Below are 23,718 nucleotides of genomic sequence, written 5' to 3' on the forward strand. Positions count from 1 at the left end.
CACATATTATGCAGAAATAACCTTTGAGACAATGATGCTACCTCACCACCACCTGTAAATCCATTTCTTTTTTTTTATGGCTAGGAGATGTATTATTTATTTGTGTGTGTGTGTGTGTGTGCGCGCGTGTGTGCACGCACGTGCGCGCTGGTAGTTTTTTTTCAATCTTAATAGTATTTTATTTTTTAAGTTACATGTAAAGACAGTTTTCAACATTCGTTTTTATAAGATGCTGAGCTCCAAATTTTCATCCCTCCCTCTCTTCTCTCCCCCCTCCTCAAAACGGCAAGAAATCTGATATAGGTTCTACATGTACAATCTCATTAAATATATTTCCACATAAGTCATTCGGTGAAAGAATCAGAACAAAAGGGAAAAAAAAACCAAAAAGTTTAAATCGTATGGTTCAATCTGCATTCTGATTCCACCGTTCTTTTCCTGGATGCAGAGAGCATTTTCCATCATGAGTCCCCTGGAATTGTCTATCACAGCCAAGTCTATCATAGCTGATCATGAAATCCATTTCTTTCTGCTAATTTTACTGACCAAAAGAAGACAGCAAAAGGGGAAGTGGGGGTATAAATTGACATTAGCAAATCATACAGCAAACAGGATTTTTGGCAGAAAGTTTTAATGATTTATGCTTTAGACTAAGGCTCTAACTTTAATTTAGAAAAGAGCAAAAGTAAGCCACCATTAGGTCATAATTATGAGGTTATCACTTTTCCCCACAAAAATTATCCTCAATATAAAAATTAATATAGTTTATATATAAAACAAGAGATAAAAGCAGAAAATTTTATGTACAGTACTTAAAACCTTCAGTAATTCTTTTTATATTCTTCTGGCAAAAGGACCTTTTGTACAAGTATTTCCTAGATTGAGAAATATATACTGTGCATCTTCCTCACCCATAAGAAAGAAAATGAATGATTATGAGATCCATGTACACAAGTAACATGCTTGGAAACAAGCAACTTTAAAAAACACAGGCCCACTGTTCATAAAGACGTAACTGGGCTTATGATATCTTAAAATAATAACAATCATCATCTTCATCATTAGGAATATCCCATTACTTTCAATTTGAATCATTTTAAATTTGAATCATTTCCATTTTTTCCCCAGTTGCAACTGTTTAGTTATGGGGCCAGAATTTTTAAAAGCAGTTGTGAGAAGGCCTGAATTTTCTGTACTTATTGCAATTAATATTTTGTAATTAGTGAAGTATTTTTAAAAGCAACGTGTACATATAACATTGTTAAAACATACACATGTACTCACGCGCATGCGTGCGCGCACGCGCGCACACACACACACATACACACACACACCCCCCTGAAAACCAAGAATCCATCCAAATAAACAAAGAAACATGATAAAGTTAGGTTTCATCTTGTGCCGCAAAAATCATCATTGAAAACCAAGAGCTGCCTAGTAGTCTGAAAAATAAAATGGTTAACAGATCAAAACCTTTCTTGCCGTTTTAAAAAATTGTACACATGGACTCACAGAAGTCTGATTATCCATATTGTTATGCCAAACAAGTTGACTTAGAGCTTATAAATGATAACCATGGTATTTATGAACAATACATGGAAATGGATAATATACTTAAAAGTAACTGAGGCACTAATTTATTGAGTCACAAGATGATCGTGGTACCGGTCCTTTTCTTTTTGAAATCTAGTTCGGTTTCCTATAATGCTCAGGAGACATCAATTGCAGAGAAACATTTGACACAAGCTACTAAGCCCAGCGTCCACTCGAGGCAAAACTTCTGCTGAATGAGAAGCTGACGTCAGAGTTTTTGTATTTTCCCCAGGCACCAAAAGGCACTACCACTGCAGTGCTGTTATCTTCTGTACCGTACTGTATCGCCTATGGCGTTTGGTGGAAGAAAAACAAACAGGGCATTACAGTGTGAACAGAGGAGTAACAACCATGACAACATTTTAAATAGACATGTGCTCTCAGGATGACTGGCAGCTCTAAGGTCAGTCACTGCTTCAATTGTTCTCAAACATTATGGCGACTTTTGAGCCACTGGATAACTGGTGGTACAGAATCACAGCAGATCAGAAGCAGACAGCATCAAGGATCAGGAGACCCTCGGAGGCCACCTCATCCAACTGCCTCATTTTACAGATGGAGAAACAGATGCAGGGAAGCCAAGTTACTTGTGCAAGGTCACGAGAGTACGGAGTGGATGCAGAAACTCTCAATAGAGTGCTATTCACACTAGACTACATGACCACTCCCTGACTGCCAGATGACTTTGATAATAAGGTCAGTCTTAAGGTAGGGGGTTATTTTTCTAATACAGGGACAAGGAGTATACAACTAGACTTTGGGCATTTCTAACTCGATTGTCGAATTAATTTAAATATTACACGATTCAGAAGTACAGGAGGTGTTTGGCACTGTTTAGATATATATATCTAGTGTATTTTGAATGAGCTCCCAAAACATATCCATTAACATATTCCTAAGTGGGGAAATCACTAATATGTTCATGGTTCCAATTTCATACACGTTTCTAAAATCAGTATCTTAGTTTTACGTAATTCATAGCTATATTACAGTAGAATAGAATTTTTGTTTGTCTTTTGGTTTTTTTTTTTTTTGTGGGGCAATGGGGGTTAAGTGACTTGCCCAGGGTCACACAGCTAGTAAGTATCAAGTGTCTGAGACCAGATTTGAACTCAGGTACTCCTGAATCCAGGGCCAGTGCTTTATCCACTGTGCCACCTAGCTGCCCCCTAGTAGAATAGAATTTTTAATGAATCGCGTACACACTTTATTGTACAGTGATCCCCTTTAGTAATTGATACATATGGTATACATAACTAGTTTACAGAATTTTCCTAAGGATGATAGTATGGTTTGTTTAGTGGAAAGAACTCAAGTCATTTCAATTGAATTCTAAGTACTGATTCTGCCACTGTGTGACCTTGGGAAAATTACTTGGAACTTCTCTGGGCTTTAGTTTCTTGCTCTATAAACTAAAGGAACTGGACTAGAGGAGTTCTAAAATTTCTTATATATCTAAAATTTAAACAAGCAAAATGTGAAATTAAAACATGGAAAAAGAAAAAATGCTTTTATGTATAAGAGCTATGATCAAGGTAAAATCTATATAATTTATACAAGTAATCTTGGAAAGAAAAGATTAAACTGAAACATGAGAGAATTTTTCTGTTCTTGAGAGCCTGCATGGCAGTCAGAGAAACGGGAAGTGGATTAAAGTTGTGCCTTTGACATATGATGTCTTTATTACCTCTTAGTGCCAAGGCACGAGCTCGAGGAAGTTATGTTATGTATGAGTGGCTCAGCTAGGATGGTTTAGGGGGTTTCCCCACCAGAAGTTCCTGGCATAAAAACATAAAGCTCTTCTGTTCTACGCTGAGACATCCAATGTGAGCCATCTCATGTAATTACTCTCAAATAATTTCCATGAAAATAGAACTAAAGTCACTATGCCACATTACCTGTTCAGTTACAACATGGGCTGCTTCAGTGGGATCATGGCACTGATTGACAAAGTCACAAATCTCTTGACTATTCACCATGAAGTTAATTCCATCTGTAGTGAGGACCAGGAAGCTATCATCAGCATGCTGCAGCTATAAATAAACCCAAACACAATTAGCAGCTTGTTTGAGAATGACAGTGAATACTGACACACTTTATTTGTTGTTGAGTAGCCATTTATATGCCAAAATTATAGTAATTTTCTTATGAAATACACTTATATTCCTTAACAGCAATGGAAACAATATAACTGAGAAGGCAGGAGATTAAATATCTATCTTTCCAGGAAGAAAAAAAGAGAACACCCCAGCCCTATACTCTACTGGAGCAGTACTACATGGGGTATCTCTAAGAGATCTCATCAACCCGCAGAAGTCTGTCAGGGGTTCCCAGGGAGATAGGAAAAGTCTTTTTTACTCTTGGAGAGAAGCATCAGGAAAATTCATTGTAATATTGTTAACATCAAATGTAATATTCCCTTTTCAGTCCAAAGGCTATCCTGACAGGAACAGAAGCCCCCATCCTTCTAAAGCATCAGGAATTTAGTCTCAGGTAGGTTGAACTCGGCTCTACCCTGGAATCCTGCCCTGGGAATCTTTCACTATTTATCCTGTAAACAGAACTAGCTTGGGCTAGCAATCAAGAGACCCCCAAGTGTTCTTGCCTCCTCATTAAAGAGTAAAAACAACCAGAATGAAATGAGTTTTCTTGCTTGGATTGACAAGGGCAGCTGAGGCCTCATGACCAGGCCTTGTTCCTCATGTCTCACACACACACACACACACACACACACACACACACACACACACACACACACACACACACACACACACACACACACTCCCCTGTCCCCTCCTCTTTCCTTCTGAATATATAAAAACTCTTTTGTAAGCTTTCTTGATGGACGTCCATGTCCTCAGATGACTGACCTGGTGACCCAGGCTAACGACCCTCTTTAAATTAAAATGCCTTTCCCTTCACTGATGAGTTTATTTCAGGACTAGACATTTAATGGTGGCAGTTCTGGGATTCATCAGAGATTATGTCTTAGCAGTCCTGGGAGTGAGCTTCTGGACGCCCTAATGCCAGCACAGGCCCAAGTCCCCTCCCATTGGGCCTTTTCCTCCACTTAGGAGTCTGACTGAGTTTAGGACTTGACAGTGAGAAGATTCAATGGAAGAATGCAAATTTATGTAACAGAAAACAAGCTTCTTCGGGGCAGGGACTATAGTGTTTGTTGAACCAGTAATGCTGGGCACAAAGTAGATACTTAATATATGGTCGTTGAGCCAAATTAAAAGTGGTTGCCAGCCTGGAGACTGTTATTAACAAGGACCCAACCTTTGTTAAAATAACAATAAGTAAATATATGTAAGCAAACACCCTTGGGAAACTGAATACATGTGTCCTTGTTTCCTTACATAGGCCACAAAGAAGTACCTCTTCTTTAAATAATTTCAGTCCTTTCTGTTCTCTTTTAACACAGGCATTTATTTAAATTCATACTCTTGGAAAACCTCTTACTGGATTTCTCTCTGTTTCAGGCCAATGAATGCACCTCTCATACTATCAAGCAGTCTCTCACCTTAATTCTTTTTGTTTCAGGCTCTGCGATCACGCCACTATTTTTGAGATCCAAATCTCCAATGCTCCTTGTCATTGCAAGCCTGCCATTCACATGAGGCTGTCCCAAACTGTTCCATGCTACAAAGCCACCATATTTCTTGATCCTTTCCATGAAAAAAAAAAATGTAAAAGCTAATGAAAAGGATAAAGCACTGGCCCTGGATTCAGGAGGACCTGAGTTCAAATCCGGCCTCAGGCACTTGACATTAGCTGTGTGACCCTAGGCAAGTCACTTAACCCTCATTGCCCCGCAAAAAAAAAAAAAAAAAGCTAATGAAAAGGGAAGGCTAATTAATATTACTTCAATTAATTCTAAAAAGCTTACCATTTGTCAAAGGCCATCATTCAACTTAGGAGAAAGACTTATTTAAATGCAAAACAGTTATTTCTACCAAAAAAACCCCAAAGCAATGGAGGCAATACCTTTCTTTTTCCTCTTTTCTCTCTGGAGTGTGGTCTGTGGTCAGCTTTATGGGCTTTCCTTTTCGACATAAGAGAGCACGGCTATCCCCAACACTAGCGATGACCAGCTCAATACCATCCCGCAGCAGGGCCACTGTTGCAGTGGTCCCAGAGGCCATTAAAGTGCCTGCAAATAGCACATACAGGGAATAAATTAGGGAGGGATCACTTGAACATACATGTATATATATGTATGTATACATATACATATATATGGTCATTTTTGCTGAAAACAGTTTAGATAAGCCAAATAATTACAGAAACATGGCATGCTAACTTATCTGGAGCTGTGCAAAAACAAGGAAAGAAATGAAAGCATACATGAGCTAAGTGATTCAGACACTTGACACTTACTAGCTGTGTGACCTTGGGCAAGTCACTTAACCCCCATTGCCCCGCAAAAAAACCCAAAAAACAAGGGTCCCTGTAGAGATAATGCATGAAATTGAAACTGGGAAGAAAACCTGTTATATATTACAATGTATTATCCCTTCTCCCTCAAAGTTCAGCTATTTTCAGTATCCAAAAATTCCAATTCCAATAGCATGCATGTGGGTACTTGGATAAACCAGTACAAGGTTGGGTAAGACTATCATGAGCCCATTTGGGCCCAAAAGAGGCCTTTTCTCTCATAGGTGAGATCATTAAGGCTCATACGGCCCATACTTCAGTCTGGCCCTGTTAAAATATAAACCGTAATAATGGGTTAAGGTGAAATATACTAAAGAGAATCAAATCTGCATGTTCAGGTCAGCCTTTATACAGTGCTTTGATACAACTTTTATCATTTTATCAAATGCTATTAATAAAAACTGTCCTATGAACAAAAGGCCCCAACATACTTTTTCTAGAACATTCCTACCAATTTAGCACCTGACAGTACAAGTCATCATTCTGTTTAAAAAGTCTAATCTCAGGGCAGCTAGGTGGTGCAATGGATAAAGCACCTGCCCTGGAGTCAGGAGTACCTGGGTTCAAATCCGGCCTCAGACACTTGACACTTATTAGCTGTGTGACCCTGGGCAAGTCACTTAACCCCAATTGCCTCACACACACACACAAAAAAATCAAAACGAAAAAGTCTAATCCCTCCAATTTTTAGAGGATCAGTGTTAATCAAAAAGAGACCCAGGATTATATGTCTAAAATACCTGATGCTACCTTGCCCCAGGCTTTTTGCAAAATTATTAATATCCTCAGATTAAACACAATGATAATTAAATTCCACTACTCTCCTCTCTTGTAATCCAAGCTTTGTTTTCCTTTTCCTTTTAGTTTCCTTCACCTTTAATACTGTCTCCCTTATGTTGTCTTCTCTCTTTGTCAGGAAAAAGAATATTGGTTTTGGTAAAAACCTAAAGTTTCAGTGAGCCTTGCTGTAAAGATTATTATGAAGTAATGAGTTAAATAGGAAAGCAGCTTTTTAAAAAGTCAATACTGGGGCAGCTAGGTGGCGTAGTAGACAGAGCACTGGCCCTGGATTCAGGAGGACCTGAGTTCAAATCCAGCCTCAGACACTTGACACTTACTAGCTGTGTGACCCTGGGCAAGTCACTTAACCCCAGTTGTCTCACCAAAAAAAGGGCAATATTTATCCAAGGTGTTATGGCCCTGGGTACCCCAGAAGTTTTCTGGGATAAACCAAAAGAACCTCCTCATTGAGAAACTAAATCAAAGGACAGACACAGGTAACCAGTCTCTCCCACCCCTTGGGGAGATAAGATTGGGTGTGGCTGCTGCCTTTGTGGCCTGAGGAACAGAGAGATGGCTTGAGAGATCCAGAGCTGCCCCTCACCCAACTTCCCCCAGCCACCACCAGTGGGAGATGGTCCTCCCCTAATAGGGGAGATCAGACGATCACCTCATCAGACCACCATCAGTCCTCTATAAAAGTATCTGCCTCTCTCAGGCTCGAGGACATAGGTATCTCAGAGTCACCCTTCTGTGCCATGCCTTCTCCCCATGAGAAGAAGTCCAAGGATTTCTCTCTTGGTTTCCTTTCCCCAGGCCCTAAATAAACTATTATTTTATTCTAATTGGATTTGTGTGCAAGAGGGTGTAATTCTTTAAAGAGGAATTACTAAGAATTACTAGGAATTACTATTTAAACTGTGTTTAAAATCTAAATTGTGGTTATAAAGTTATTAGTTAAAGGCGAAAGCAGGTAAAGATAAACCAAAATAGAAAATCCACAAAAATGAAGCAGGTGGCGCAGTGGATAAAGCACCGGTCCTGGATTCAGGAGTACCTGAGTTCAAATCTGGCCTCAGACACTTAACACTTACTAGCTGTGTGACCCTGGGCAAGTCACTTAACCCCAATTGCCTCACTTAAAAAAAAAAAATGAAGCATTAACATGATCTTATCCCCTTTCCCAAACCCTCATCTATTTTCCCCTTAACACAAGGGATTTGATAGGGAGGGAGTAGGGATTAATTCAGAACAGTAGGTTATGTCATGGGGAAAATGGGATAGGGGGTTAGGGATAGGGGATAGGGATATTTTCCCTGTCCAAGAGATACTCAGTCCTTCAGTTTAATATAGCTGACCTCCAAATCACATTAACCAATTAGATTTTGTTGTTGTTTGATGAACCACCTACTGTTTTGAAGGGTATATAAATTGAGTCGGTCACCATGACTGTCTTTGGTCTGAGTCAAATGATCATCCCTTTATTAAACCTGTTGACCTTTTAAAAATTATCAAATTACCCAAAAATCATCTCTCTCAAACTATTTAAATGTCACAAAAGCAATGTGAAATTATGCAAATAAAATTACTAAAATGTCTATATCTTTTGACCCAGAGATTGTACTATTAGGCTTGTACTCTGGGAGGTCATTGATAAAATGGTTATATCATGCTATACACTAAAACATTAATAATAGCACTTTTCTGTGATGACAAAGAATCATAAAGTAGATGACCAATGATTGGAAAATGGCTAAACAAATTGTGGTACATAAATATAATGAAATATAGAGAAGTACTGGAAGAACTACATAAACTGATACAAAGGAAAGCAAGCACAGCCAAGAAAACATTATATATAGTGACTACAACAATATAAATGGGAAGAATAACCACAAAAACAAAACAAAACCAAAGTAAATGTTGAAAAATTATAAAGAACTAGGATGGCTTGAAAAAAAGAGACATGACACCCTGACCCCAACCATTTGAAGAGGTAGGAGGTCTGCAATTATTATATATTGCACATGTTTGCAGACTTTTTCAACGTATCAATCAGTTATGCATAGCTTTCTGGGAGGGGGAAGGAGCAAGATATGGAGAGAAATTATAATGCAAAAAGAAGATATTAATAAAAATTATTTTTAAAAGAAATGTAATATTAAAGTGAAAGATAAAATAAGATTGAAAAAAGTAAAGTGGACTCATAGTAAAAATATTATCTCTGGTGAAATACCTGTAACAAGTAAATGATTTACAATTTCATTAAGGCAGTTTACATATTTTATATAAATGTGTTGATATTTATATAATTTGTACATTGTAGAAGCCAACAGATAAATATGGTTTTAGTATTAAAGGGACATTAGAGAAGATGAAATGGCTTGTTTAAAGAGACTGATTAAGGATCAATTTCATAATGATAGGTTTTTTTTAATTGAAAAACAACCTTGATTAATTTTGGACCAAGCTTTTTTAAACAAGATAGTTTTCATTGGAAATGTAAAGCAGAAAACCTCTATTTAAAACTACATTTTTAATCCATGTATTTTATGAAGTGGTGATGAAATCACAAAAGTTTTAATCATCTTCACTTTTTATCCTTCATTTTTGGAATGGCCATAGAAGAGACTCATCCAGTGGGTAAGGTTTAGATTACATGACCTAGAAGACCCCTTTCTACTGTGAAAATTGAGAATAAAATTGTGACTCCTAGATTATAAAAAAAATACTATTTCTGTAAAGCTAAATAAAGCTTGCTATGTGCTAAGAACAGGAGGCAGTGGAAAGAACACTAGGCCTTGGTGTCAGGAAAATCTGAGTTCAAATCCAGCCTTAGATCCTTCCTAGCTATGTGACTCTGAGCAAGTGACTTAACCTTTGACAATCTGACAAAATGGATCCATTGGAAAAGGAAATGGCAGACTACTCCAGTATCTTTGTCAAGAAAACCTCAAAATAGGGTCACAAAGGGTTAGACATGAGGGAAATGATTGAACAAAAAATGTGAATATAAGCACAGTACTGAGTACTAAATCTAAGTACTTACTTGCTTTTTAATCAAACAGTATATCTGAAATCTAACTTGTATTTGTCATTATTCTATCTCTAAATGTTACTGGATCATGAAAACAGAAATGCTACAAAAACTTCTACTAACAAATGAAAGGCAAGGCAACTGATTGAATGGCAGATTCAAATGCAATCTGCCAAGGAAAATTTGATGTTCCTTTCCTTTGATTAAAGCCAACACAAGATAATCACATATATGAGTGATGGGTTGTGCCTACAGAACTGAAGTTTCAGAAATTAAGGAACCAAATTTGACTGCCATACCTTCTATCAAAAAAAGTTCAAAAGCACTTCAATTCTACCCAAACCCCAAACCCTAGGATTTGAATACATTTCTAGAAATTATTATAGTCACAGAAAAAAATCATAAAATATGTTGAAACCAAATTGATATACACACATATTTTGGTATAACATAACATAAAGGGAAAATTCTCGGGTTTTTACCCTAATAATATTACTGAATGAGTAAGATCTTGCCATATGTTCTTAACACTAGCTAAATCATTTCTATAAGTCATCTCACTAATAGGTCAAATGGAATGGAGGAAACTAGAAACCACCAGATTCCTTCACCTGAGACAAAATGTTTTTTAATCAGATCTCTTCCCACTAAAGCCCAGCTTATAAGGGTTCATGGAGTACAAGTACAAGTTCCCTACCACAAATAACAAGAACAGAGGCAAACAGGAAATTCCCTCAAGAATTGTGGCTAAAGAACTACAATATAAAGAAGAGGTTTTGTGATTTTCCCCCTTACTTTGGTGAAATATTACTAGCAGAGTTCTATTTCAGGAAATTCCAAACACATGATTAAAATGCTCCATTTTGGCTAGATCTACTGATATTTTGCAGTCCAGCAGATTCTTCAGTCAATCTATAGAGCACTTCTCAGTTTGTAGTTTTTTCAAAGGGAAGAAAACACAAAGCTAATGTGTATGAACAAATTGTTTGAGCAGACTTCTTATCTGGATCAGGCAATTCATTTGATACTGACTTACCATCACACTTACCATCCTAAAAGGTCTTAAAAAGTAGTATTTGTTAAGACTCAGTTACTTCTACTTATTCATATGTTCACATTCCTATTAAGAAGCCAGGCACCCCTTCGCAATGAGCCATTTGGAACATAACCAGGCTGTTACATGAAAAAGATATACAAGTGGTTGCCAGGACTATCCTACAAGCCTGTCCAATGAGGCATAAACTTCCAGAGATCCTGTTCAACTGGTCCCCTCACACACCATGATGAGACTTCACAGAGTGCCCTTAATTTGAAACTGTATAGTTATAAACTTACACTTCCTGCACAAGTACCTGCCAACTGATGAGTGCCATCTCTTAAAAATGTTTTTAAGATAGTTTATCTTGAAGTTCTTGCTCAAGAATTACTTTAAAGTTATTATTTTATAAAGCTAAACACTTACTAGGTTTTGTCCCAAATGAACATCTTTAGTTGTTCTAATCCACTGTTACATTTGATATCATGATTTAAGCAGTCGCGCACAGCAGAAAAACACTGGCTCTGGGGTCAGACACTAGGCTTCAAATTTTGCCTGTGTACCTTGTGCACCTCACCTCCATGGTCTCAGTGCCCTCATCTGTAAAATGAAGGACTGGAGTACATGACTTCTAAGGTCCTTCTAGCCCTAAATCTATCACTGAGGATAAGTTCAACACTGTTTTGTGATATGGCATCACATACCCTTGTTAAACTGTCTTCTAAATATTTTACTCTAAAATGTTTAGCTACTTTCAGAATGGCCTATTAGACATGACCAATACTGGGAACAAACACAATTGTTTGAAATTGAGCCAATTACCCATCCTTTTTATTTATTTTTTTTTAAAGTGAGACAATTGGGGTCAAGTGACTTGCCCAGGGTCACACAGCTAGTAAGTGTCAAGTATCTGAGGCAAGATTTGAACTCAGGTCCTCCTGACTCCAGGGCCGGTGCTCTATCCACTGCGTCACCTAGCTGCCCCAGCAATAGTCCTTTAGGGAGAAAACAAGTTCTCCAATGAGGATCAGACTTTATTGTCTAACAAGTTGTTTCAAGAAGTAAATTTTTAAAAATTTAATGGGAGGGGCAGCTAGGTGGCACAGTGGATAGAGCACCAGCCCTGGAGTCAGGAGGACCTGAGTTCAAATCTGGCCTCAGACACTTGACACTTACTAGCTGTGTGACCCTGGGCAAGTCACTTGACCCCAATTGCCTCACTTAAAAAAAAAAAAGTTTAATGGAATGTTACATATACAAAACTTCAGGACAATTTTTAAGTGCAGTACAAATAATCCATCAGTTTGGATTTCAACACATGCTCAAAGGGATTCCTTCCATTACATTGTATCACTTCCTATTTAAAAGTCCATTTTGGAGCAGCTAGGTGGCGCAGTAGATAAAGCACCAGCCCTGGATTCAGGAGTACCTGAGTTCAAATCCGGCCTCAGACACTTAACACTTACTAGCTGTGTGACCCTGGGCAAGTCACTTAACCCCAATTGCCTCACTAAAAAAAAAAAAAAAATTAAAAAAAAATTAAAAGTCCATTTTAACATTGAAGTATCAAACTTTTAAAAAAGTGGCATCCTGGTCCATAGCCACCTCCAGAGCCCCAAAGAGACATGGATGTTTTACTTACCATCAGCAGATAAGTGTGCATGCCTTGCAAATGCTTTATCTATTTCTAGGAAAGCACTGGTCAATACAGTTTCCAAGTTCTTGTCCTTAGTAAGGAAATCCCTTTGTTTAAAAAAAAAAAGCCAAAAACAAATGATCATTTTACAGTTTTTAATACCTGTTCCCATTTATGATATTAGGTCAAATAATTCTATAGATTTAACTATTACAATTTTTTTCCTCTTTAATATCACCACCAATCACATTTATCTAGTGCTTGATAATCTGAGATACTTCCACATTGATAACTTATATTATCCTCCTAACAATCCTTACCATGAAGCCAAAGGAACTACGCAATGGAGCGTAGGCCTTTATATTACAGTATCAATAGAGCAAGACAAACACAAGCAGCTCGATAGAGCGCCAAAGGATCTGGGTTCAGAAACTGCTTCTCCCACTTACTGCCTGTGTAATCTTGGGCCAATTGTTTGCCCTCTGTGGGCTTCAGGTTACTTTATCTACAAAATGAAAGGGCGATTCGCTGACCTGTGCGTTTCTGTAAACCTTTTGGTTTATATATTCATTTATGAAGACACTATGGGTACTCACCTGGACTTTTCCCTTCTTATTCAGCGCTCTCTCAAGGATAACTAGGCAAGTATGCTTATTTATTAGGATTCCAGTGACTACACTGAAGTAAATCTCCCTTCTACTAATACCATCCACACAACAGCGGTGTTAGAATAATTCGAAATTACTGCCTACAATTCAAAGCCATATAGGCCGTTTAAAATGGATACAAATAAAGCACGTACGATGAATCTTTTTTTGTTTGTTTGTTTGTTTGTTTGTTTGTTTTTTATGGGGCAATGGGGGTTAAGTGACTTGCCCAGGGTCACACAGCCAGTAAGTGTCAAGTGTCTGAGGCCAGATTTGAACTCAGGAACTCCTGAATCCAGGGCCGGTGCTTTATCCACTGCGCCACCTAGCTGCCCCACGTATGATGAATCTTGACCAATATTTACAATGAAACTGAAGCTCAAATGATTATTTCTAAAAATCTCATTAAAAAGCAGACCATAAAGCTAAGCTCCAAGAGGGAAAACACATTTCCCACTCAGTTGAGAAACAGTATTCCACATACATGATCAAATGTAGTTGCTGGGGTTTGTGTTGCTTTGCTACAAAGGAGAGTTCCATGGAGAAGAGGGAAAGGGCTGCAGTTCTTAGAAAGTGACAATTCTCTGTGTGTGTGTGTATAAACTTTTTTTTTTAACAGACCATGGCAGCTGCTTTTTCTATCATTACCCACAGACTGACAAGATGCAATTGTCACTCGCTGCTATTTTTTTTACTGCAAAGACTTTTATACAGCAAAGTATCAATACTCCGTAAAAGGGATTTACAAATGTCTCCAATCTGAATCAAAAGCCCATAATGGCCTCCCTCCCTCACTGCCGGATGCCAGAAAGAAAGCCTATGTACATACATAATGTATTTTTCCATATGTGTGTGACAGAAGTCGGCAGCTGCAGCTCCACCGTGTCCGTCATACACTGCAAAGTACAGGACTTCATCTGTCAACTGGGCAAAGTCAAACCGGTCCTCATTCTCTTTCCGTTTTCCAATCTGAGAGGAGCAGCCCACATTTTCCAGGCTAATTTTGGGAATTGGCTTTCCATACTTGATGCTTGGTGGGAGAAGAATTGGCTCATCAATGCGGTTATCCCAGATCCCAAAAGTGTCCCATGTAGCCGGACGCCCACTGCAGTCAGGATCAAATCTAGAAGATCTTCGCTCAGAGGTGGAGCTGTGGCAGGCGGAGGTCACTCTTTTGTCATCCTGCAGCAGGCGTGATGTCAACAGAGCTCTCCTTCTCACCTGGTACCCTCCGTTTCTAACTAAAGTAATTAGAGCAGCTGTTGACATAACTCGATTCCAAAGAACTTGGTGGTAAAGAAAAGACCGACAGAATGTCTTCAAGAAAATGATACAACTAGGCAGGGAAGAGAGAAATAGATATTATAAGCAATTATAAGTAGTGATTCAACAAGCATTTATTAAGCACCTACTATGTGCCAAGTGCCATCTTAGGTAATTCTTGCCTTAAGTAGCTTACCTTTTACTGGTGGGGGTGGGGAAGGGGCCCAACATGTACACAAACAAGTAACTTTAGGGCAGAGATGGGTAATCAAGAAAGGATTTACATGTGAGATGACATCTGAACTGAGACTTTAAGGGAGCCAGAGATTCCAAGGGATAAAGTGAAGTATGAGCACTCCAAGCATGGGGCTGGCCTGTGTAAAGGTTTCGAGAAGGCTGGGAATGGAATCTCTTACAAGGAGTACAGCAGTTAGGCTGGTTTTGCTGAACTGTCCCCCTAGTCCTCTTTTCTTTCTTATTCTTTGTCAAGAGGGATGAAACAATGGCTAAGGAGGGAGGGGAAATGATACGTTAAAATATAGACAAATGATAGATATAGGGAATGATCTTGTGATTTTACTGATATAGGGAATTTCTCATTCCTGGGCTCCCTATATCCATAAAATTACTCTACCAGAGGGCAGCTAGGTGGCGCAGTGGATAGAGCACCGGCCCTGGAGTCAGGAGTACCTGAGTTCAAATCCAGCCTCAGACACTTAACACTTACTAGCTGTGTGACCCTGGCCAAGTCACTTAACCCCAGTTGCCTCACTTAAAAAAAAAAAAACATTAAAAAAAAAATTACTCTACCAGGCAGGCCCCTTCTCCACAACTTACAGAGTTGCCCAGGGCACTGAGAGATTAAGTGACTCACTCATATCAACAGATTTTTTTTTTTAAATAGACAAAAAAAAAAAAAAGGATCTCTCCTGAAAAAGACTCCAATTTTTAGTTGACTGCATCTTAGTTACTGGAATATCTTTTATCAATCATTCCAAATGTAGACACATAGGTCTTATATAATTATGAGGCTTATGAAAATTAGCACATTAACACCTTAAAAGAAAAATTAAAAACTTCTGACTTTACCTTTGTGTTAGATTTGCATGAACTTTTGGGGCATAGCTGATCTTGAGGAATGGCTGCACATAATTAACTATCTAGACAGAATCAAACTTACAAACATCTCATCTATACAAATGATCATCAACCCTGCCCCCTGCAACTGAAGCGGTTCCTTTACTGGGAATTCCTGGCACTTGGAGTCCTGACTTTCCTTACAGAAACAAGGTTTTACAGGAGAATGTTGTGCAGTGACAGCAATACTGTTGGATGAAGAAGTGTGAATGACTTAACTATTCTGAGCAATGCAATGATCCAACACAACCCCAAAGGACTAATGATGAAGCAGACTATCCAACTCCAAAGAAAGAACTGATGTTGATTGAACACAGACTGAAGAATGCTATTTTTCACTTTCTTTCATTTTTTTTTCTTTTTCCAGTGTTCTTATACAAAATGACTTTTATGGTAATCTTTTACATAATTGCACATGTATAACCTACATCTGACTACTTACCGCCTTGGAAAAGGGAGGAGGGAGGGAAGAAGGGAGGGATAGAATTTAAAACTCAAAACTTTAAGTAAAAAATGTTTTTTAAAAAAGGAATAACGGGGCAGCTAGATGGCACAGTGGATAGAGCACCGGCCCTGGAGTCAGGACTACCTGAGTTCAAATCTGGCCTCAGACACTTAACACTTACTAGCTGTGTGACCCTGGGCAAGTCACTTAACCCCAATTGCCTCACTAAAAAAAAAAAAAAGTTAAAAAAAAAAAAGGAATAACGTTTTATATGGTGGTTAGTTTCTACAGTAATCTAAGTACCATTTAACTTATATTTATTCTGCACATATGTATACATATACACATGTATATATGTATGCATATGTGTATATGTATATACATATAATTGTGTGGGGCAGCTAGGAGGCATAGTGTCAGACCTAGAGCCAGAAAGACTTATCTTTCTGAGCTCAAATCCAGCCTCAGACACTTATTAGCTGTGTGACCCTGGCCAAGTCACTGTTTGCCTTGGTTTCTTCATCTTTAAAATGAGCTGGGGAAGGAAATGGCAAACTACTCTAATATTTTTGCTATGAAAACCCCAAATGTGGTCACGAAGAATTGGACAGCACTGAACAATAACTGTGCTTCTCATTGGAAGGCAAGCTTCTTATGAGTACAGATTGTTTCATCCTTTGTACTTGCATTCACTGAAAAAAAAAATGAGGCTATCCACTTCCTTATACACAGAACTTTCTCATAATTCTTGCCTTTAATCTGATCTTAGATGAGGAGGTAGTCTTTCGACTGGCCAAACTGAAACACTCTATATGCACCTTGATTTTATTATCTGTTGACTTCTCCTGAAAATTGCTCCCTCTACAATCCCTACTATCCCTTATATTCACTCTACTAGTTCTTTCCCTGCTGCTTAAAGACTTACCATCTTTTCCATCCTCAAAAAAAGAAACAAAATGTTCACTTGTCTGACTAGCCTTCCTCTCCTCTCCTCTTCTTGGTTAAGCTTGAAAAAGAGCCATCTGCATTGGTGCCTCTACTTGCTCTCCTCTCACCCTCTTCCAAACCCTCTGTCGTCTGGCTTCTGACCTCATCATTCAACTGAAACCATCCTCTCCAGAGTTACCAATGATCTGTTGCCAAATCTAATGGTCTCTTCTCAAGCCTCATCCTTCTTGACCTCCTTGAAGCCTCTGACCACCTTGTTCTCCTGTACACTCTTAGCTTTTCATGGCCCTGCTCTCTCCAGGTTCTTCTACTGCCTCTCTCACCAGCCAGGTTGTGCCCACTACCTGTAGATGCCCAAGGGCTGTGCTAGAGCCAGACCAAAATGGCTGGTGAAAGTTGACAGTCACATTTTCAGTGTAAGCATTTACATCTCCTCTACAAGTCAGGGCCTGATTGATTGTTTTGTAGATGGTCTGGATTTTAAAAAGTGATGGAGAAAATGGGAATGACACAGATTCAACTTAAAAGTATGTCCTGAATGTTTTTCTTTAAAAAACAAACAGCCAGTTAAACTTTTACTATCCCCCAAGGTTCTATCCTGGGCCTTCTTTTCTTCTCTGTACTTCATATGTGAAGAAGGTGAGGCTCAAATATCTGATAAAAGTCTGATCTTACATACACACACACACACACACACACACACACACACACACGCAATTGATACAAATGTATTAAGGCCACCCCCTAAAATATGTGGTAAAAGAATATGAACAAGTTTTTGAAAGAATAGATAAATGAAAAAAATGGTCCAAATGATTAGAAGACAAATGCAAAATAAAATAATTTTATAGATTCACCTCCTACCCTCCCAATTGACAGTCAAAATGACAATAAGAGTCAAGGTTGGAAGGGTATATTAGTGTAACCAAATTGTAATTTCTATACATTTTCATAAAGTCTGGTTTATAACTTTATATATATCTTTTCATAACATATAAAAACCCTAAATAGCAAACATGTCCTTTGGAAACTTCAATTAGCATGAATCATAGGTGAAAATGAAAAAACTTATTCATAGCACTTGGACTACAATGTATACATGAACACACATTTACTTAGGTAAATTCATATGTTGAGGCCTTTTTTTCCTCCTTAAACTTAACATCCCTTTGAAGTTCCTCTAGGTCAGCACTAATATATGTAACATATATATATATATATATATATATATATATATATATATACACACACATTATATATAAACATAAATGTATATGTATATATACATGTACATGTGTGGATAGATGTGCGTATATACATATTTGCATATGTATCTTCTGTGTATACATATCTCTTAGAGAAAGTCATAAGCTCTTTCAAGCAGAAGTTCCATTGTTTTCCCCTAAGAAGCACCCTCAAGGTCATTTATTTCCCTTGAGAACTGAAACAGCTAAAGGAAAGATAAAGGGAAACTTGGCCTAATAGCTGCTGCCCGACATGAGCTGATCAGAAATCGAGGGCCTCTGTAAAGCCCAAGTAACTAGGTGACCCAGGCAGTCCAGGTAACCACACTTGGTATTGACACCCTACAACCCACTACCCCCAACTGTGCTAGCACAATATCCTGAGTTCTGCTTTCTTTATCTTTAGTGCTGCAACCTCAATGACTCCTTTGGAAGTTTCACTTTATATTAGATTATCTGAGACTATAGCCTTATTATGCACAGCCTAGACAGCTGGTAGACACCCAGTTGGATACACACAACAGATCCCTATGGATGGCAAAAAACATTCTTCAATAAACTTTATTAGGATACCATGTGACATATGGTTTGTTCCCTTCTACTCAATCATTTAAAGCAGTGGTATCAAATTCAAAATAGAAATGTCCCTTTGGATAGCACACTGACTTAGAAAACCACAAATTAACATGATCTATGTTGTATTTTTATTTTGTGAGCAATTCCCCTTTAAAATAAAAATATTTCCAGCAGACCCCACCAAGCAACTTGAATTCATTTGATAAAAAGAATTAGGGGGAGGAAAACTTACTAATATGTTGTTGATGGAGTTATGAATTGTGCAACTATTCTGGAAAATAATTTGGAATTATGTGAAAGTCACTAAGATTTTCTATCTTTTGCCCAGAGAACCTACTTGGAATATACGCTGAAGTAGTCAGAGAGAAACAACAAAAGATTTGATCCCAAATATGCCAAAATGTTCTCAGCAGTACTTTTTGTGGTAGCAAACAATTTTAAACAAAGCAAGTGCCCTTAAGAATGGCTGAACAAATTATGGTACACTAATGTAATGGAATATAACTGCAATATAAGAAATGATGAATATGGGGCAGCTAGGTGGCGCAGTGGATAGAGCACCAGCCCTGGAGTCAGGAGGACCTGAGTTCAAATTTGGCCTCAGACACTTAACACTTACTAGCTGTGTGACCCTGGCCAAGTCACTTAACCCCAATTGACTGAAAAAAAAAAAAGAAAGAATGAAAGAAAAGAAATGAGGAATGAGGAATTCAGAGAAACTTGGGCTATGTAACTTAAGTAACTTGAGCAAGTTACTTAATCCCTCACTGGCCCCAGGTAATTCTCCAAGACTAGGTTTCAAAGCAGGGTCTCCAATGGGAAAAGGAGTTTCCCCACTAGGAACTCACAACACTGAAGTCATCACAAGTCTAGTTAAAAATTGGAAAACATGTATGAACTGGAATAAGGAGTGAAATAAGTAGAAGCAGGAAAAGGATAGGCAGAGTGACAATAATGTAATAGAAAACGACACTAAAATCTGAATGCCATTTAGCTGAACGAGCACGGTCCCAAAGGCAAGCAAATGCACTTTTATCCTTTCCTCAGAGAAGTGGCAGCCTCCCAATTGCTTGCCCTGTGGGCAGCAGTCACTCTAGTTGATTTTGCTTGGTTTTCTTCGTTACAAAAGAAAGCTCACTGGATGTGTAGTGGGGTACTGTACTTATCCAAACAAAAAGCCAAAGCTTATTTAGAAAAAAAAACACTAGCAAAAAAAGGAAAACTTATAAGGATAACAAAGCAAATAAAGAAGCAAAATACACACAATGCCAGGAGCAATATAAATAAAAATATTAATAGGCAGCTAGACTGAGATTAGTTGCAATAACTGATCTTTGGTCCTAGGAAACAGATGGTGCAACACTTCTCTCCTCTTACACACACCCAGGTTCTGAATGTTGCTTATGAAATCAGATGCAATTTGTCAGTTGGCTTTATTCAGTTCTTTTTCTTTTCTTTCTTTCTTTCTTTTTTTTTTAGTGAGGCAATTGGGGTTAAGTGACTTGCCCAGGGTCACACAGCTAGTAAGTGTTAAGTGTCTGAGGCCGGATTTGAACCCAGGTACTCCTGACTCCAGGGCTGGTGCTCTATCCACTGTGCCACCTAGCTGCCCCCCCCCTTTTTTTTTTTAACAAGGTAGGGTTCTGTGTGCAAAATGACTGTAAATACAAAGAGGATTAATAAAACTTTTTAGCAAATAGCACAGATTGAGGGAAGCATATTTTTCTTTTTTCTTGTAGACTGATACCTGCTATCCAGGAATGGGATGAAATAGTTGACATTTGCATGGCTAAGATTTTCAAAGCTGTTTACAAACACTCATTTTATTCTCAGAACAAACTAACTATGGTAGATATTCAACAGTATTACTTATCCCACTTTGGGGCAGGAAACTAAGACTGAGAAGTAACTTTCCTGAGATCACACAGCTGCTAAGTATCAACAGATGAATCTGAACCCAGAACTCATTTGACTCCAAGACAGGTTCCCTTTCCTCTACAATTTGTCATTCAGGATAATGACATTCCCCCAAAATGTACTTCCCCTCTTGAAAGGCACACTGGGCACTAGGCAACCCTTCCTCCTTTCTCCAGATATCTGTAAAAATTGAACTAAATTCAGACCATTCTTGATGTAACCATTTTCTCCTATACTGATTGTTTCCTTAATTTCCAGGTTAACAGGGGCCATCACCAAATCTTGCCACTGGACTCTGATGACTCTGGAGGAGAGAAGTGAAGCTGATGACTTCACACAGGTCTTAGTCACCTAAATCTAAATCACTTGCAAATCAAGACATCCCCCACCTTCCTAATATAATATCATTGGTGGCTCTGAGAAACTACTCTTCTGAACTTATAAAGAAAGTAATGTTATGGGCCCAAGGCACCCCAGGAGTTCTCTGGGGCACATCAAAGAACCTTCTCCTTGAGAAACTAAACCAGAGGACAGACCTGCCTAGAGAGATAAGTGGAACCAGATAGGACTGTGCTAGCTCTGAGACCCCCACCCTTCATTCTAGTCTCCCTCAACCCTGGGGCGATAAGACTAGGTGTGGCTGCTTCCTTTGTGTTCTGAGGAGGTGGCTTGGGAGAGCAGCAGCCACCCCTCACCCAATTCCTCCAGCCACCCGCAGTGGGGGATGGTCCTCCCTCACTAAAGGACCATCCACAGTCAGGTGGTCACCCCACATCAGTCCTCTATAAAAGTACCTTCCAGTCTCCTGCTTGAGGAGATTGGTATCTCAGAGCCACTCTCTCTGTGCCGTGCCTTCTCCCCATGAGAAGTCCAAGGACTTCCTTCATGGTTTCCCTTCCCTTTCCTCTAAAATCTTATTCTAATGGCTTTTGTGTGCAAGAAGGTGTAATTCTTTAAAGAGGAATTCCTAAGGACCCCAAACCCCTACCCCATTTTCCCCATGAGAGTAACAAGGGCAGCTTTGTGAGCTTTTAAGCACAGCTGTAGGATTTAAGCTTGAGATCATCCCTCCAACACTAAAAGGATGAAATGGGTACACAGCTATCATAAAATCTAGAACCTTCACCACCGCGGAAACACTTCATTTTCAATAGCATTAAAATGAATAATGCCCAAGATTTAAAGCCAAATACCTTCTGCACCAGGGCCCCGTTTTCAGGCTGGGCAGTTTAACTACCTGGAAAAGAGGAAATGACCGGTCTCGTACTTTTAGGTTTTGCGGTCAAAACTATGCTGTAATTGACATGAGTATTTTCCTTAAGATATTATCAGAAAACAAGTCTCGGCTCAACGAACAGAAACATTCTAAACTTTGACACATAAGCTAAATGACACAATCCCTATGTGAATTTTATAACATTCCGCTCTCCCCGCCCCCCAAAAAAGGCACCTGAGACTGGGCCTGAACCAAGTTAATGAGTCTCCCCTGAGCCTCGATTTTCTCATCTGTAAAAATGGGGCCTGGACTAGGTGTGAGGTCTCGATCCCACGTTCAACGAATGGGGCTCATTTGGCCCATCTGTGGTTTTGCTACAGGGTTCTGCTGGGGGTGCGGAGGGGAATAGGGGGAGGAGGCTTCATTGGAAAGTGGCAACTATGGAAAAAAATGAAAAATTACCTAAAAACTGTGCAATGCATGCAAACAAGGGCAGGACGGCCTCCTGCTCTCCCCCACCCCCACCCCCGCCCAGATTCCTGGTTCCTCTCTCCCCCACGATGGGGGGCCCCCCAAGAAGGCAGCGATGCTGCTCCCCTTCCCCTCCGCTGAGCTCCGCGGCCCCGGCCACTTGCCCACGTCAGTCCGGCCGCAATCAGGGGAGCCGCCCCCGCCCCTGCTTCGGATCTCCAGGGGAGCCGCCCCCCAAACTCCCCGGGGCCTCCAGGGGAGCCGCCCCCTCCAGGCCTGCCCCCCGGAGATGGGGGCGGTTAGGCCCCGCGGCGGGCCTCGGAGGCGCAGGCCCCGGCCCGCCGGGAGGTCGCAGGCGGCCGCCGCGCCGGGCTTGGAGGATGCTGCGGCCGCCAGGGCCGCGCCCCCGCCGGGGCTCCTTCCTGCCCAGCGGCGGGGATGCCCCGCGGACGTCCTGCCCTCCGCGGCGGCGGCCCGGCCTCCCTCCCAGGCTCCGTCCCCGCCACCCCGGCCCAGGCCCCTCACCCGTGAAGGGCGCCGCTGGGGCCCCCGCGCTCCAGTGCCCAGCTCCCCCGGCCCGCCTGCCTTCGCGGAACGTTGGCCTCGCGCCTCCGCCGGGCCCGCCACGCCCCTGCCCCGCCCCCGCCCCGCGGCCGCTCGGGCCCGGCCGCGCCCCGCCGACCAATGGGAAGCCGGCGAGGAGGCCCCACCCCCGGTCGCGCGCCCGCCCGGCCGAGCAGCCTGCGGAATCTGAAATGAACATCCCGAGGCAGCTGGGCCCGGAGAGGCTCGGCACGTCCTGCCCTCTCACCTGGACGTCCCGCAGTCTCCCGAGCTGCAGCCGGGCTCCTCTCCGCCCTCCCCCAGGGAGATGCAGACCTCGGCAGCACCGAGTCCCCCCTACAGCTGCTCGGCCCCGACCGGGAGAGATTCTCGAAAACACTTCCTATCCCGGGCCCTGCAAAGAAGAAATGCGATCCTCTCGCATCAGCTGCAGCACTGAGGCAAAACGGGTCTAGCCGGGTGGCTGGCGGGTCGCCCTTTGGCCTTAGCAACCACCAATCACGGCTCCCGCACCGAACGAGCCTCCCTGGAGTTTATTTTACCCTTCAGCAGCCTTCCAAACTGCAAATGACGAAGAGACGACAAGGCAGCCAGTAGGAGAGGGAGATTCTTCGCCACCCACTCAGGGTCTGGCCCAGAGTGGAGAAGGCGCTAACACTTGTGGGGATGATGAAGCCTTGTAAAGAAAGAGGGGAGGGAGAAGTGCAGCCCGGGCCTCTTTGTTGTGGGACGGTGTCACCTAGCAATTAATACAGGGATTGGTATACT

General features: G+C 40.6%; 1 protein-coding gene across 2 annotated transcripts; it reads right to left on the bottom strand.

Annotated features, from left to right (window-relative positions):
• Positions 1 to 390: 390 nt before the first annotated feature.
• Positions 391 to 23,420, bottom strand: PPM1K (protein phosphatase, Mg2+/Mn2+ dependent 1K). 2 transcript variants are annotated; one of them, XM_043973168.1, is made up of 7 exons: positions 23,198 to 23,420; positions 13,999 to 14,505; positions 12,529 to 12,629; positions 5,584 to 5,749; positions 5,120 to 5,264; positions 3,492 to 3,626; positions 391 to 1,881 (listed from the first exon to the last, which is right to left on the bottom strand). In XM_043973168.1, the coding sequence occupies exons 2-7, from the start codon at positions 14,436 to 14,438 to the stop codon at positions 1,750 to 1,752; spliced, it is 1,119 nt and encodes a 372-aa protein (XP_043829103.1). In that variant the 5' UTR covers positions 14,439 to 14,505; positions 23,198 to 23,420; the 3' UTR covers positions 391 to 1,749. The 2 variants fall into 2 exon arrangements, with proteins under 2 accessions (XP_043829103.1, XP_043829104.1); XM_043973169.1 differs by lacking the exon at positions 23,198 to 23,420 and adding an exon at positions 22,912 to 23,017.
• Between the last annotated feature and the right edge of the window lie 298 nt (positions 23,421 to 23,718).

Source organism: Dromiciops gliroides, chromosome 6 (genome assembly GCF_019393635.1).
Source record: "Dromiciops gliroides isolate mDroGli1 chromosome 6, mDroGli1.pri, whole genome shotgun sequence".
Taxonomy (NCBI): domain Eukaryota; kingdom Metazoa; phylum Chordata; class Mammalia; order Microbiotheria; family Microbiotheriidae; genus Dromiciops; species Dromiciops gliroides.

What these genes read in the sequence shown, in the direction of transcription:
- PPM1K (XM_043973168.1), bottom strand. Translation starts at nt 14,438, where the DNA reads ATGTCAACAGCTGCTCTAATTACTTTAGTTAGAAACGGAGGGTACCAG. An exon ending in CATATGGAAAAATACATTAT is followed by an intron (nt 12,630 to 13,998) that starts GTATGTACATAG and finishes TTTTAAACAAAG; the next exon opens with GGATTTCCTTACTAAGGACA. An exon ending in AGAAAAGAGGAAAAAGAAAG is followed by an intron (nt 5,265 to 5,583) that starts GTATTGCCTCCA and finishes TTTCATGGAAAG; the next exon opens with GATCAAGAAATATGGTGGCT.